Below are 16,121 nucleotides of genomic sequence, written 5' to 3'. Positions count from 1 at the left end.
TATGGTGAATTTATATTAGCATAGGTTGAATAAAAGGATGGATTTGTTGTGTGGGAGAGTGAGAGTGAGTTTTTATCTGCCATGCATCCATGTGGAGGAGAGAGATAGAGAGAGGAACATGTGTGGGGTCTACCTAGATTTGACTTAATCGTATATACGAAAAGTGGGCTGAAAAATACAAAGCAATACAATGAAGTGGGCCTACAACCAACACAAATCACATTGCACTTGGACGGCAGATCATTCGCCGCCACATACAGGAACCGGTAAAAAGTCTTCGTGATTATAGAAAGACATTGTTCCACCATACAATACCCCTTTTTCTACTCTCCACAAATTTATATTTCTACTCCATGGGTATAGATTTGTGAGCTTTCTCTCATGCCCAACCATTGTATACACGTCCAGCACCGGTGAGCTCCTCACTCTCCCCATCTTCCTCGACATGTTTTCCCTTCAGGCTTTTCTCCGGCTTCTTTTGCACATGAATATGAGAAGTCGAGAGATAGAAACGGAGAAATTTGATCGGCACTGATTGATCACATGATGCAGTGCAGTGATGTGCAAGTCTTGTTTATCTTCTTTTTTGTGGGAAAACGCTTTGTAGTTATTTACCTAGAGCTAAGCGATTGATATAACATTGCATCTTATAATACAATAACTGAACTCTGGCGGGCTATATACCGAAATGAGGTAACGACTAAATTCATTACATATTGGAAAAATTAAGCAAATAAATAGATAATCCTAGTCAATAACCTGACCATGATAACTATTACAGTAAAACAATTTAGACAATTATTATAATCGAGCACTCCAACTACATCTCCCCATACTCCGGGTGGAAAGAACTTTACTCCGTCGACGCCTCTGTTTCACCATGCTCACCTCTGCAGCACTTATGGCGACCATTGCAAACCCTGTGAGGTCTCGGTCTTCTTCTAGTATATCACCTTGCCACCAAACAGTCTACTACTGAATATGCTGAACAATTGTTGCAGCAAGCTGAACAATCGTTGCAGCATGATGAACAAGTGATGCAGCCAAAAGCTCTTCGCTCTGAGAGGTAGGTTGGACATCAGCACCCAAGCACAAGTTTTATTGCTTCTTGAAGTAGTAGCTGGACCCTGGTTGACTGGAGCAATTGTGAGCTGGGGGAGGAGCCACACACACATCTCCTGGTCCCATCCTTGGGGCAGCCACTCGACAAACTCTGTCGTGTTGTTGATGAGGTTGTGCCTGAACACGCCATGTCGCTCGTGCAACCGGCAGCCGCCCTCGTCGTCATAGTACAAGAAGTAGGCGAACCCACTGCTCATGCCGAGACGGGACGCGTCCAGGGCGAAACTATTGGGCCACCCCAGGAACAACACGCGGTCCTCCAGGCTCCGGCCATCCTTCCTCGTCCACAACAACTTTTCCGGCTCCTTGGTGACCTCCTCAAGCGTGTGCATGGACATCGAGAGTGCATCGACGAGGTCATTGACGCCATTCTTACCTTGATCGGGGTAATGCATCAAAATGTGCACCGACACCCACAGCAGCTCCCCGCGGGACTCGAGCACATAGCTGCGCTCGTACAAGTAGCCGTCACACTGGCGTCACTACCGGAATCGCACCCTATGCCGACGGCCAGGGCCGTCGGCATAGCCCTGAATGGCCGTCGGGACAGGCCTATGCCGACGGCCCCCGTCGGCATAGGGCCGTCGGCAAAATATCCGTCGGCGTAGCCAGAAAGGCCGTCGGCATAGAAAGGCCGTCGGCATAAGACCTATCCCGACGGTGTCCGTACATCTATGCTGACGGCCAAGGCCGTCGGCAACGTTATCGCCTAACGGTGGCCGCCGTCAAGTCTGCCCAACGACTTGTCTCCACGTGGCAGCCCTATGCCGACGGCCTAGCCATCGGCTTAGTCGAAAACTGTGCCGACGGCTAGACCGTCGGCATAGATGTGCCACGTGCCGACCGGCCGCTGCTCGTGGGCCAGGGCTATGCCGACGGCCCAGCCGTCGGCATAGTCTGAGATTAAGCCGACGGCCAGGCCGTCGGCATAGTCCTTCAAACAGAGATCCCAGCTGCTGACACGTGGGCACCTATGCCAACGGCCAGGCCGTCGGCTTAATTTCAAACTATGCCGACGGCTAGGCCGTCGGCATAGGTGCCCACATGTCAGCAACTGGGAGCTCACGCTGGCCCTATGCCGACGGCCTAGCCGTCGGCATAGTTTGCTTTTATTTTTTTTTCTTTTTTCTGTTTGTTTTCAAATCAGTTCAATTCAGATAACATCACATATATAACAGCACATATCAGCAGCACATATCAACGAACGTAAGCATAAGCATCATGACAACAATAGATCATCATCACACAAGCATAAGCATATCAATGAATGTAAGCATAAGCATCATCACACAAGTCAGCTAAATGATCATCAGCACACACAAGTCATCTCAAGCATCATCATCACATCTCAAGCATCATCGAGCACCGCGGAGGTCGTCACCGCCAAGACGGCCAAAGTCCAGGTCATCAGTGCTAGCGGCAGCGCTACCGCCTCCGCCTCTGTGGATCGGAGTGGTCGGGCTCCGTGTCTCCGGAGTGCTGCGAAGACCACTGCCAACGGTAGATCCACCTGTTCCCTGCATGTTGAAAAGACATGTGCACGGGATCTATGACTGTGTTGAAAGGCATGACATGCTTTGGGTGAATAGATTGGGGATGAACTAACCGGCGAGGGGCCAGCGTTCTATGCCACAAACTCCTCAAAGCTCATCAGCACTGGTTGTGCTGGAGGGCATTGTGCTGTAGGGAACTGAGGACACCTGCCGGCCGCCATATCCTGAAAAGCCTACTGCATCTGGCTATCCCTCTGCACTTGGTGTTCATAAAGCCTCTGATGCCACGCCATGGTCTCCTGGCGTGTGTACTCCATGTAGGCCTACGGTATGACATGATGGAACTCATAAAACTACTAAATGCGGAAAATGAAGTGAGAAATGAAGATAAGAGGGAAAATACTTACAGATTGTTGCTCCTGAAAGAGGGACTATGTACTAGTCACTGGCTGGCTCGTGCGCTGGCTCAGGCTCGGGTCGATCCGACGAAGCTGTGTGTAGGAGATACTAGGAGTGATCACAGCATCGAGAACCGCATCCCGACCGTGCTCCTTGGGCCCCATCCTCACCACCGCCATGTCGTCCAGAGGCGCCGCAATGGGGTCAGGTGTGTCAGGATGTAACTCCAGATACGCTTCGGAGTAGGCCTTCTTCCTCCCTGCGGTCTTCTTGCCGTAGTACTTGGGCTCGCCAGGCTTGGGGTCCTTCCGCGTATGGGCGATCTCCCACGCCTGCATGTGTGAGAGCGGCCACTTCAGTTTCTCCTCCTGCACCACCAAACAGAGGTTAGTCATACATAAGAAAGTGATGGTAAATAGAAGAAGAAGAAGAAGAATGTTTAATGGGGTTAGTCATACATTAACTGCCTTGTGGAGATAGTGGTTTCGGTTTCCCTGAGCATGTACTCCCTCCGTCCCTCGGTTAGCCTTATTTTGGGTTCTCATAGCCGCCCAGGCTCCAGCCTCATCACACCAAAGATCCACCAATGCCGCCCAGGACTCGTCTTTTCCATAACACCAATTTGGACACACCTACATAATAAAAGCATAATGGCATGTAGGTGTGTCCAAATTGGTGTTATGGAAGCATAAAGCATAAAGCATAATGTACCACAAGGTAATGAAAGCATAATATATGAAAGCATAATGAAAAATCTTTTATACTTACCGCCAAGAACTCGGGCCTCTCCAAGGTAATGCCCATCCTCCGCGCTTCTTCCTTGGTCATCTTCACACCAAGATAGTCGTGGTAGTATGTGGAGATGGCCACATAGCGCACCTCGTACTGCATCTGGCGGGCCTTCTTCTTGCATTGGCGCAGCACGATCTGGTCCGCTCTAGCCCTATGATCCGGAAGAACTCGATAGAATTTCTACAATCATGCATGAAACAAGAATGGGAGAAGCCATGAGTTAAATCATTCATGAAACTAGAATGGACTTGTGCTTCTGAAGAGAACTCACCCAGAAAGTAGTGATCACGGCCTTGGCATGGGTCTCATGGTCCGCGTGGCGGGCCGCTTCCCAGTGGTCCCAGCTCGTGGCCAAAACCCGACGGTCCGGCTGCCTGACTGGATCAGGACAGTACAACCCCGGCCAATATAACTTCAGCAAGACGGTGATGAGGCCGTTGGGAATACGGACCCCTTTAGAATATATCCAGTTGCTGCAAAAGAATGAACTATTAGCATGTGACAAGAAAAATAAATAACAACCGGAATAAGCATGTGACAAGCAACATAATGAACCACTTACTCTTTTCCCGTGGGCTCAATGAGCCACTTCTGCTCCTCAGTAGCAGGAACCTGCTTTGGTAGCTTTGCGTTGCCACGCAGCCACCCCTTCGTGTCAACCCCCTTCCCGTCACCACCATCATCCCCGCCACCACCCTCCTCCTCACCTGCCTTCCCCTCCCCAACCTCCTCCCCAACCTCCTCCTCCTCCTCCTCCTCGCCTGCCTCCTCCTCCTCCTCCTCCTCGCCTGCCTCACTAGAGGAGGGTACCTCACTAGAGGAGGGCCTCGAAGACAACACCCCTAAGTCGGTGAGGGTGCGCTCTTTCTGGCCGCGACCCCCTGTAGTGGCTCTCCCCCCAGCACCTCGTCCTCTAGAGGCTCTCCCCCCGCCCCCTCCTCCTCTAGGGGCACCTCTCCCTCGACCTCCCTGTGAGGAGTCATCGTCAAGTAGCCGAGGGGGAGGATTACGTGCTCGACCACTCCGACTAGGCTGGCTGACGACCTTGCGTAGGAAACCCACGCCGTCGGCCTTCCCCTTGCCCATGTTCCACGAACCTGCATTGAAAAGAGAAAAGGCAATTAGTAAATTAATGAAATGAAGGAAAGGCATGATAATAAACACATTAATAAAAATGCATAAAAAGGCATATTCCTAAACTGTAGAAAAAAATACTTGAAACGTACATCTGCTAGGGAACATACCCAATCTACACATCCTCGGGCTGTCCGTGGAAAACGCTGGACAATCTGAAAGAGCTGCGGTGATAAATATGCAATTGAATGCATATTTATCCATGCAACCCTTTCGGACAGGAGACGCCTAGGTTACGTCAGTTGACTTGAGAATGAAATCTAGTCACATGATTCGTAGCTCACCCTCGGCTGTAGAGGAAGTAGTCCAATAACAGAGGGACAATCGGGGACCAACAACTCTTACGATGATCACTCCACCGAGATGGAACACCACAGAACCTGCACCATGACAAAAATTAAGAACATCACAATATCATCATTATCATCATCATCTATCATCATGTAACAATCATCGAAGCATAAAAAAATCATCATCGTCTATCATCTCTTCTGCAAAAAAATGGACATCATCATCATCATCTAAAAATTAACAAGGCATAAAAAAGCATCATCATCTATCATCATCAACATCATAATCTATCATCATCAACATCATGATTTATCATCTAATTTTTTTTGCATTTCTTGCATTTCTCACATTTCTAACTATCATCAAATCATCTATCATCTAACTATCATCATACATAATGCATCCATCCATCTAACCATCTATCATCATACATAATGCATCCATCCATCTATCATCTAACTAAATTAACAAAAAAATTGCTTCAGAGAGGGAGGGAAGGAGCTCACCATGGGGAAGGGCCGGCTCGGGGGAGGGCAGGCACGGAGGGAGAGACGTAGGGGAGCTCGGGCTCGGGCTAGGCTTTATCATTTAATTTTTTTGTTACGGCATTTTTTATTTTTTATTTTTTTGTTACGGCATGTGCTGCACCCCCCAACACCATTCCGGCCCAAACCACCCAAAGATACCCTCCGTGTCGGCCCGACGTGGCCGTTTCCCCCCTCCGGGACACGGCGGCTGCCACGCCCGTGAGGTCTACACGGCAGGACGGGGGTCGTGGGGGGTAGGAATGCCACCGGAGCGTCGCACCGGGCCCTCATACATGCGGGGTGGTGTGGTGGCATGTCCGAAGAGGCGGCACGCGTCTCCGGGGTGTGCCCCCCCTCACGGACGGCGCCGCCGCCGGCACCTGGAGGGGGGAAACGGACGCGTCGGGTCTACACGGAGGGGATCTTGCTGTGGGTCTGGCCCGGATGTTGCTCCAGAGTGTTCCTATGGGCTGACCTAACACAACCGGGTGGGGAGGTCCACTGGTCAAAGCCGGTGTGACCAGTGGAACTATCCACCCAGTCGTGTTAGGTCAGCCCATACGAACACTTTAGAGCAACATCCGGGCCAAACCCACAGCTAAATCCACTCCGTGTAGACCCGATGCGGTAGTTTCCCCACTCCAGGTGCCGGCGGCGGCGCCGTCCGTGAGGGGGGCCACGCACCGGAGACGCGTGCGGCCTCTTCGGACATGCCACAACACCACCCCACATGTATGAGGCACGGTACGACGCTCCGGTGGCATTGCTACCCCCCAGGGCCCCCGTCCCGCCTAACCCTGTAGCGTTTGACCACGGGATCTAGCCCTTTGACTTTGCACGGACGGGCTTTGACCAGCGGACCTCCCCACCCGGTTGTGTTCGGTCAGCCCATAGGTACACTTTGGAGCAACATCCGGGCCAGCCCCACAACAAGATCCCCTCCGTGTAGACCCGCCGCGTCCGTTTCCCCCCTCCAGGTGCCGGTGGCGGCGCCGTTCGTGAGGGGGGGCACACCCCGGAGACGTGTGCCGCCTCTTCGGACATGCCACCACACCATCCCGCATGTATGAGGGCCCGGTGCGACGCTCCGGTGGCATTGCTACCCCCCAGGTCCCCCGTCCCGCCTAACCCTGTAGCGTTTGACCACGGGATCTAGCCCTTTGACTTTGCACGGACGGGCTTTGACCAGCGGACCTCCCCACCCGGTTCTGTTCGGTCAGCCCATAGGTACACTTTGGAGCAACATCCGGGCCAGACCCACAACAAGATCCCCTCCGTGTAGACCTGACGCGTCCGTTTCCCCCCTCCAGGTGCCGGCGGTGGCGCCGTCCGTGAGGGGGGGCACACCCCGGAGACGTGTGCCGCCTCTTCGGACATGCCACCACACCATCCCGCATGTATGAGGGCCCGGTGCGACGCTCCGGTGGCATTGCTACCCCCCAGGTCCCCCGTCCCGCCTAACCCTGTAGCGTTTGACCACGGGATATAGCCCTTTGACTTTGCACGGACGGGCTTTGACCAGTGGACCTCCCCACCCGGTTGTGTTAGGTCAGCCCATAGGAACACTTTGGAGCAACATCCGGGCCAGACCCACAACAAGATCCCCTCCGTGTAGATCCAACGCGTCCGTGAGGGGGGGGGCACACCCCGGAGACGTGTGCCGCCTCTTCGGACATGCCACCACACCACCCCGCATGTATGAGGGGCCGGTGCGACGCTCCAGTGGCATTGCTACCCCCAGGGCCCCGTCCCGCCTAACCCTGGAGCGGTTGACCACGAGATCTAGCCCTTTGACTTTCCACATACGTGCTTTGACCAGTGGGTCTCTCCACTCGGTTGTGTCAGGTCAGCACAGAGGGACACCCGGGAGCAACATTTGGGGCCAAACCGACAGCTACATCCCCTGCGTGTAGACCCGATGCGTCCGTTTCCCCCCTCCAGGTGCCGGCGGTGGCGCCGTCCGTTAGGGGGACCACGCCCCGGAGATGTGTGCCGCCTCTTCGGACATGCCACAACACCACCCGGTTGTGGTAGGTCATCCGATATATATAAACACTTGGAGCAAAGTCCCCTTCGTATAGACCCGATGCAGCTGTTCCCCATTCCAGTTGCCGGCTGGCGGCTGCACCGTTCGTGAGGGGGGTCACACCGCTCTGTACAGAACCGAAAAATAATGTAGGTATGCTTATTAACACATACGGTATGTAAGTTAGTTAAATAATAATAATAAAGAAAACAGTGAAGAAAAAGAAAAAAAAACTATATGTATGCTTATTAACACATACTATATGCTTATTAACATACTATATGCTTATTAACACATACTATATGTATGCTTATTAACACATACTGTATGCTTAATAATAATAATAATAATAATATATGGAAAAAAAGAAAAAAAAGAAGAAAAAAACTATGCCGACGGCAAAGCCGTCGGCATAGCTGCGGCCAGGGCAGATGGACAGCGCCGCGGATCGATGACGTGTCGGATATGCCGACGGCCGCCCATCACGGCCGTCGGCATAGATTTGACGTCGTTAGCCGACCGTGATGCCCGTTGTCAGCGGGCCCGCATCTATGCCAACGGCCTATATATGCCGACGGCAGCTGTAGGCGTAGTCTTGGATAAGCCGACGGCTGTTGTGTGCCGACGGCTGCTGTCGGCGTAGACGTGGATAGCCCGACGGCCATTGTACGCCGACGGCCAGGAGCTAGCTGTCGGCATAGCTCTGACTAGGCCGACGGTTGCCGTCGGCATATATTTGGCTGTCGGCTTAGAGCCCTGTTCCGGTAGTGCGTGGCATCGACCGTGGCCTAGGAACCTGTACGTCGTCGTTGTTGGTTGCGGCTGTGGACTCCCCGGTCACGCTCACGACCTGCCAGAGGCTGTCCTCAACGGTCACATGGATCTTGCCGTTGTGATAGGCGACACAGAACGCTCCGTCGAAGGGGGATTCGAGAGTCCTGTGGACAAACATCCACTCGGTGTCACCAGGACGCAGGAGCGCCGCCCTGAACTCGGCGGTAGTTGTGTCGAAGCTGTCGTGTTTGCTGAACAGAAGGACGGCCCCGTTGTTGTAGATGATGCCTGTGGGATTCTCCTCCAACCGGCGGAGGACGTTCTCGCCAGGCAGGTGGGTGGGGGGGCCTTCGGCGAGAGGGTCGTGGAGGGTTAGGCCGTGAGGTTCGAAGGCGGTGAAGTAGCGGACGGTGGTGCCGTCGGCGCTGGCCACCCAGTTCATCCCGGTGCCACTGCCACCAGATATGGCCGGCGGCGCGACGTAGCTTGTGTTGGAGAAGACGCATCTGAAATTGAGGGAGTCCCCGCTCTTCTTGATGGGCACCAGGAGCCACGGCAGGAACTGACCAGCCCCCGTCGTCGTCGATGGTCCGTGTGAGTCGCGCCATGGCTTACACACGGCGTGGAAACGGATGAAGTCGGCGCCGACGTGCAGACGGCAGGAGACCTCTCGGAGCAGTTCCGGCAGGAGGTCCGGCCACCACGTCCCGTGCATCGCGGCAGGTTGGTTCTAGATCGTGATGTGATCGACAATCGTATATAGCTGGCACCTGTACGTATCGGTACCTAATCCGATTCGCTCTGGTGTGAAGTACTAACACGTCTATATTTTGCCGCTGGAATTTTCAAAGTAGAGAAAAGGTGTTTTCGGACCTCACCAAGTTCTCCGGAATTATCTCCAAATTTGATCTATCAGATTCAGAACTCGTTCAATTTTAACAAATTTTAAATTTTCCCACAAAGAAAAAGACTTAAATTAAGGACTCTAATGTCTACATGATGTTCAATCTGGAAGGAGCATCCAGCAAACGAATCGTTTCTTTTTCTTTGTTCTTTTTTTCTTTTTGTTTTTTTCTTTTTTCCTTTTGATTTCTTTTTCTTTATAGTTTGCCTTCTTTTTGTTTTTGTTCCTTTCCATTTTCAAATTTGAAAACTTTCAGTTTCTTTTTTATTTTCTTTTCTACTCTTGTATGCGGTTGAGCTATGGACGACACATTCACATCGTCCAGGCGTGGACATTGTGGAGGTGGATTTAGAGGATGTGCTTGTTTGGACATCCATTTACATGAGCTGTTGGACGTCCGTTTTGGGCTCATATTGTGGAAAACTAGTATAGACTTTCATATAGACAAGCTATTGGAGATGCTCTAAGCGCTCTAGATTTCATTCACACCATTGCAAGCTTGAATAATTTCCAGCGAAACTGATTCAACAATCAATGGTTGACATCCAAGGTCTTCCAACAGTTCTAGTCCTCGCTGAAGTGCGATCGCCTCCGCCGTTATCGCATCATGGATAGACTTAGAGCATCTTCAATAGATGGTCCAAAATCTGGCGGTCCAAAACCGGAGATGTAAAATTTGGACCGTCAAAAAGTGCCTTTTGGAGCTCCGAAAAAACCTCAACTCCAACAGATGGTCCAAATTGATGGTCCAAAAGAGCAACTCCAATAGATGGTCCAAAATGAAGATGTAAATTTCTTAAAACGACAAACTACTAGTCCATTCAACATAGTTCAAACATCAAATTCAACATAGTTTCATACATGAACTTCAACTACTACTTATTCATGTTGGAAATATGCCCTAGAGGCAATAATAAATTAGTTATTATTATATTTCATTGTTCATGATAATCGTTTATTTTCCATGCTAGAATTGTATTGATAGGAAACTCAGATACATGTGTGGATACATAGACAACACCATGTCCCTAGTAAGCCTCTAGTTGACTAGCTCGTTGATCAATAGATGGTTACGGTTTCCTGACCATGGACATTGGATGTCATTGATAACGGGATCACATCATTAGGAGAATGATGTGATGGACAAGACCCAATACTAAGCCTAGCACAAGATCGTGTAGTTCGTATGCTAAAGCTTTTCTAATGTCAAGTATCATTTCCTTAGACCATGAGATTGTGCAACTCCCGGATACCGTAGGAGTGCTTTGGGTGTGCCAAACGTCACAACGTAACTGGGTGGCTATAAAGGTGCACTACGGGTATCTCCGAAAGTGTCTGTTGGGTTGGCACGAATCGAGACTGGGATTTGTCACTCCGTGTAACGGAGAGGTATCTCTAGGCCCACTCGGTAAGACATCATCATAATGTGCACAATGTGACTAAGGAGTTGATCACGGGATGATGTGTTACTGAACGAGTAAAGAGACTTGCCGGTAATGAGATTGAACAAGGTATCGGGATACCGACGATCGAATCTCAGGCAAGTACTATACCGCTAGACAAAGGGAATTGTATACGGGATTGATTGAATCCTTGACATCGTGGTTCATCCGATGAGATCGTCGTGGAGCATGTCGGAACCAACATGGGTATCCAGATCCCGTTGTTGGTTATTGACCGGAGAGTTGTCTCGGCCATGTCTGCATGACTCCCGAGCCCGTAGGGTCTACACACTTAAGGTTCGATGACGCTAGGGTTATAGGGAAAGTATGTACGTGGTTACCGAATGTTGTTCGGGGTCCCGGATGAGATCCCGGACTTCACGAGGAGTTCCGGAATGGTCCGGAGGTAAAGATTTATATATGGGAAGTCCCGTTTGATCACCGGAAAAGTTTCGGGTGCTATCAGTAACGTATCGGGACCACCAGGAGGGTCCCGGGGGTCCACCAGGTGGGGCCACCAGCCCTAGAAGGCTGCGTGGGCCAAGTGTGGGAGGGGACCAGCCCCAGGTGGGCTGGTGCGCCCCCCACCAAGGCCCAAGGCGCAAGGGAGAGTGGGAGGGGGAAAACCCTAGGTCCAGATGGGCCTTAAGGCCCACCCTAGGTGCACCCCCCCTCTCTCCCCCCTTGGCCACCACCCTAGATGGGTTTTGGGGCTGCCGCCACCCCTAGGGAGGGAACCCTAGATGGGGGCGCAGCCCCTCCCCTTCCCCTATATATACTTGAGGTATTGGGGGCTGCAAGACACACGAGATCATCTCCCTCTTGGCGCAGCCCTACCTCTCTCCCTCCTCGTCTCTCGTAGTGCTTGGCGAAGCCCTGCTGGAGTCCCGCGCTTCTCCACCACCACCACGCCGTCGTGCTGCTGCTGGACGGAGTCTTCCTCAACCTCCCCCTCTCTCCTTGCTGGATCAAGGAGTGGGAGACGTCACCGGGCTGCACGTGTGTTGAACGCGGAGGCGCCGTGGTTCGGCGCTTAGATCTGAAAGTGCAACTACCCCTAGGTGGTTTTGGTAATTCATAACAACATATAGCTCATTGAGCTAATGCTATTCCAAGATGACTATTTCAGGAAAGCTCAATGATTGGCATGGCATGGATGTGAAAGTGGAACCCTCAAAATGCTAAGGACAAAGGATTGGCTCAAGCTCATAAGCTCAAGACTCTTCATTTTATATTTTAGTGATCCAAGATCACATTGAGTCTTTAGGAAAAGCCAATACTATCAAGGAGGGATGAGGTGTTGCTTAATGAGCCTCTTGCTTCATGTGCTTAGTGATATGCTCCAAAACCCTCAACTACTTTCCCATATCCACATATGACCTAAACCCAAAGCCAAACTCGGTCCTACCGATTCTTTCTATCCGGCGCCACCGAGTTTCACTTGTCATAAGCCACTGCCAAACCCTAGCAAATCGCTTCTACCGATAGGGATCTCGGTCTCACCGAGATGGGATTGCAAACTCTTTGTTTCCCTTTCGTAACTTTCGGTCTCACCGAAAGAGCGGATCGGTCCCACCGAGATTGCAATGTAAATTCAGTGTTTCCTTTTTGTAACTTTTCGGTCTCACCGAAAGAGCAAATCGGTCCCACCGAGTTTGCCTGACCAACTCTCTGGTTAGCTAATTACCAAAATCGGTCTCACCGAGTTTGTGTAATCGGTCTCACCGAGATTACGTTATGCCCAAACCCTAACCATATCGGTCCTACCGAGTTGCATGTCAGTCCCACTGAAAATCTCTAACGGTCACTAGGTTTACCTTTTCGGTCCGACCGAGTTTGTTGATTCGGTCCCACCGAGATTGGAAAACTGTGTGTAACGGTTGGATTTTGTGTGGAGGCTATATATACCCCTCCACCTCCTCTTCACTCGTGGAGAGAGCCATCAGAACACATACACAATTCCAACTCATATGTTCTGAGAGAGAACCACCTACTCATGTGTTGAGACCAAGATATTCCATTCCTACCATATGAATCTTGATCTCTAGCCTTCCCCAAGTTGCTTTCCACTCAAATCTTCTTTCCACAAAATCCAAATCCTATGAGAGAGAGTTGAGTGTTGGGAGACTATCATTTGAAGCACAAGAGCAAGGAGTTCATTACCTACACACCATTTGTTACTTCTTGGAGAGTGGTGTCTCCTAGATTGGCTAGGTGTCACTTGGGAGCCTCCGACAAGATTGTGGAGTTGAACCAAGGAGTTTTTAAGGGCAAGGAGATCGCCTACTTCGTGAAGATCTACCGCTAGTGAGGCAAGTCCTTTGTGGGCGATGGCCATGGTGGGATAGACAAGGTTGCTTCTTCGTGGACCCTTTGTGGGTGGTTGCTTCTTCGTGGACCCTTTGTGGGTGGAGCCCTCCGTGGACTCGCGCAACCGTTACCCTTTGTGGGTGGAGCCCTCCGTGGACTCGCGCAACCGTTACCCTTTGTGGGTTGAAGTCTCCATCAACGTGGATGTAGGATAGCACCACCTATCCGAACCACGGGAAAAACATCCGTGTCTCCAATTGCGTTTGATTTCTCCAAACCCTTCCCTTTACGTTCTTGCAAGTTGCATGCTTTACTTTCCGCTACCAATATACTCTTTGCATGCTTGCTTGAATTGTGTGATGATTGCTTGACTTGTCCTACAATAGCTAAAATCTGCCAAGAACTAAAATTGGGAAAAGGTTAAGTTTTTATTTGGTCAAGTAGTCTAATCACCCCCCTCTAGACATACTTTCGATCCTACAAGGTGGTATCAGAGCTTTGGTCTCCATTTGCTTTGATCTCCATAGCTTTTGGTGGTCATAGCCTTGGTTTCACAACCTAGGAGAGTATGGCGTCTAGCGAGGGAAATTATCACCGTAGAGGTCCTTACTTTGATGGTACTAATTTTGCTAGTTGGAAGCATAAAATGAAAATGCATATTCTTGGACATAACCCCGCCGTTTGGGCTATTGTGTGTGTTGGTTTGCAAGGTGACTTCTTTGATGGGAAAGAACCAAACCGTGAAGCTACCGCGGATGAGTTGAAGATGTTGCAATACAATGCTCAAGCTTGTGATATTCTCTTCAACGGATTGTGCCCCGAAGAATTCAACAAAATCAGCCGTCTTGAGAATGCAAAGGAAATTTGGGACACTTTGATTGATATGCACGAAGGTACCGACTCCGTCAAGGAATCCAAGTTGGATGTGCTTCAAAGTCAACTTGACAAGTTCAAAATGAAGGGTGGTGAAGGTGTCGCTGAAATGTACTCTAGGCTTGCTCTCATCACAAATGAGATTGCCGGCTTAGGAAGTGAAGAGATGACCGATAGATTCATCATCAAGAAGATTCTAAGAGCCTTGGATGGAAAATATGATACCGTGTGCACATTGATCCAAATGATGCCCAATTACAAAGATCTCAAGCCAACGGAGGTGATTGGAAGAATTGTTGCTCATGAGATGTCACTTAAGGATAAAGAGGAACTTCACAACAAATCAAGTGGTGCCTACAAAGCCTCATGTGAAGCCCCTACATCATCAAGTGAGAAACAAAACTTCAATGAAGAATTGAGCTTAATGGTGAAGAACTTCAACAAGTTCTACAAGAGTAGAAGCAAAGATAGAAGCTTCAAGTCAAGGTCCTACAATGACAAAAGATCTTCTAGTCGAGAGCGAAACTGCTACAGTTGTGGAAGACCCGGACACTATTCCAATGAGTGTACGGCTCCCTACAAGAGAAGAGAAGATTCTCCAAAAAGAAGACGCAAAGAATCACCACCAAGAGAGAGAAGGAGTAGAGATGATCGTTATGAACGAAGATACTCACGGAGAAGCAGGGATTCGGAAAGGAAGGAAAAATCATCAAGGAGCTACACAAAACGAAGACATCAAGCTCATGTTGGTGAATGGGTATCCGGCTCCGACTCCGACAGCCACTCCGAGAGAAGTTATCACTCCGACTCCGAAGATACTCAAGATGAAGGTGTTGCCGGTCTAGCACTTGTGTCAACCAACTCCTACGACATATTTGACTCACCAAATGAAGGAATTGGAAGATGCTTCATGACCAAAGGTCCTAAGGTAACACACCCCGAGTATGTTGATTTGAATAGTGATGAAGATGACTTGTTAGGTGATGATTTGCTTGTTGACAACTCTAGTGATGAATACTATGATGAAACGTCAATTAATCATGCTAATCAAGATAAAACGAATGACAATGATAAGGAGAAGATTGAGGCTCTAACTAAAGAACTAAACACTCTTAAGTTAGCTCATGAAATTATCTTCGAAGATCATCGAGAACTTTTAAGAGCTCATGAGAAATTACGCTTTGAAAAGCTCAATCTTGAGCAAGAGCATGAGTTATTAAAAGCAATCAATGATGATCTCCGCAAGAAAAGTTCTTCTTACATTGCCAAGCATTTACTCTTATCCACTTACATGCCTCAAGTCAAGTCTAGTAACAAGAACAAGAAAGATTCTTCCTCTAGCAGTAACAATGATCATGCTAAATCCAATATTGTTGCTTCTAGTAGTTCTCTTGATTCCACTAATGATTCTCTTAGCCAAGTTACACTTGAGCAAGAAAATAGCTTATTGAAGGGAATTATAGAGAAAGGAGTGTACAAAAGCCTTGCCAGGAGTAAGCAATTCGAGGAAATTGTGCGCAAACAAGGAATGCACCGGAAGAATCAAGGTGTTGGTTTTGAACGAAAGTTCAATGCCAATGGAGTTGAGTGGGAAGAAGATCAATACCCCAAGACAAAATTTGTTCCTCAACAAGAGAAGTATGATACTTCTTTCAAGGGGACACAAGCTCAAGATGATCTTCCACCACAAGACTACAAGCAAAAAGGCAAGGACAAGCTTCAAGAGGAAATTGATGCATTTGAAGAAGCTCCTAAGACCTTAGTCAAGTGGATTCCCAAGACTACTTCAAGTTCCACTTCATCAAGTACGACTACAACTCCAAGGATTCCCATCAAGATGGTGTGGATCCAAAAGAAGAAGAACTAGAGAGTTCTTGAGGGTGACTCCGCCAACATACTTCACTCTTATCAATTTGGCAAGAACAAGTGCAATCAACTTCCACATCTTGCACTAGTTCAAGGAGTCACAAACCCTCTTGTTGGTAAGACAAGGGACAAGGTAACCTAAAAGTTTTCATGGACATCATCTTGTGT

The 16,121-nt window shown here is 49.6% G+C and overlaps 1 protein-coding gene across 1 annotated transcript; it reads right to left on the bottom strand.

Moving 5' to 3' along the window:
* Positions 1–941: 941 nt before the first annotated feature.
* LOC125547377 lies at positions 942–9,273 on the bottom strand. Its single transcript, XM_048711267.1, has 2 exons — positions 8,550–9,273; positions 942–1,594 (listed from the first exon to the last, which is right to left on the bottom strand). Exons 1-2 carry the CDS (start codon positions 9,271–9,273, stop codon positions 942–944), a joined length of 1,377 nt encoding a protein of 458 aa, XP_048567224.1.
* Between the last annotated feature and the right edge of the window lie 6,848 nt (positions 9,274–16,121).

The sequence above is a fragment of the Triticum urartu genome, chromosome 3, assembly GCF_003073215.2.
Source record: "Triticum urartu cultivar G1812 chromosome 3, Tu2.1, whole genome shotgun sequence".
NCBI lineage: Eukaryota > Viridiplantae > Streptophyta > Magnoliopsida > Poales > Poaceae > Triticum > Triticum urartu.
The sequence above is the reverse complement of the archived record's forward strand: the minus strand, read 5'-3'. Positions and strand labels throughout refer to the sequence as shown.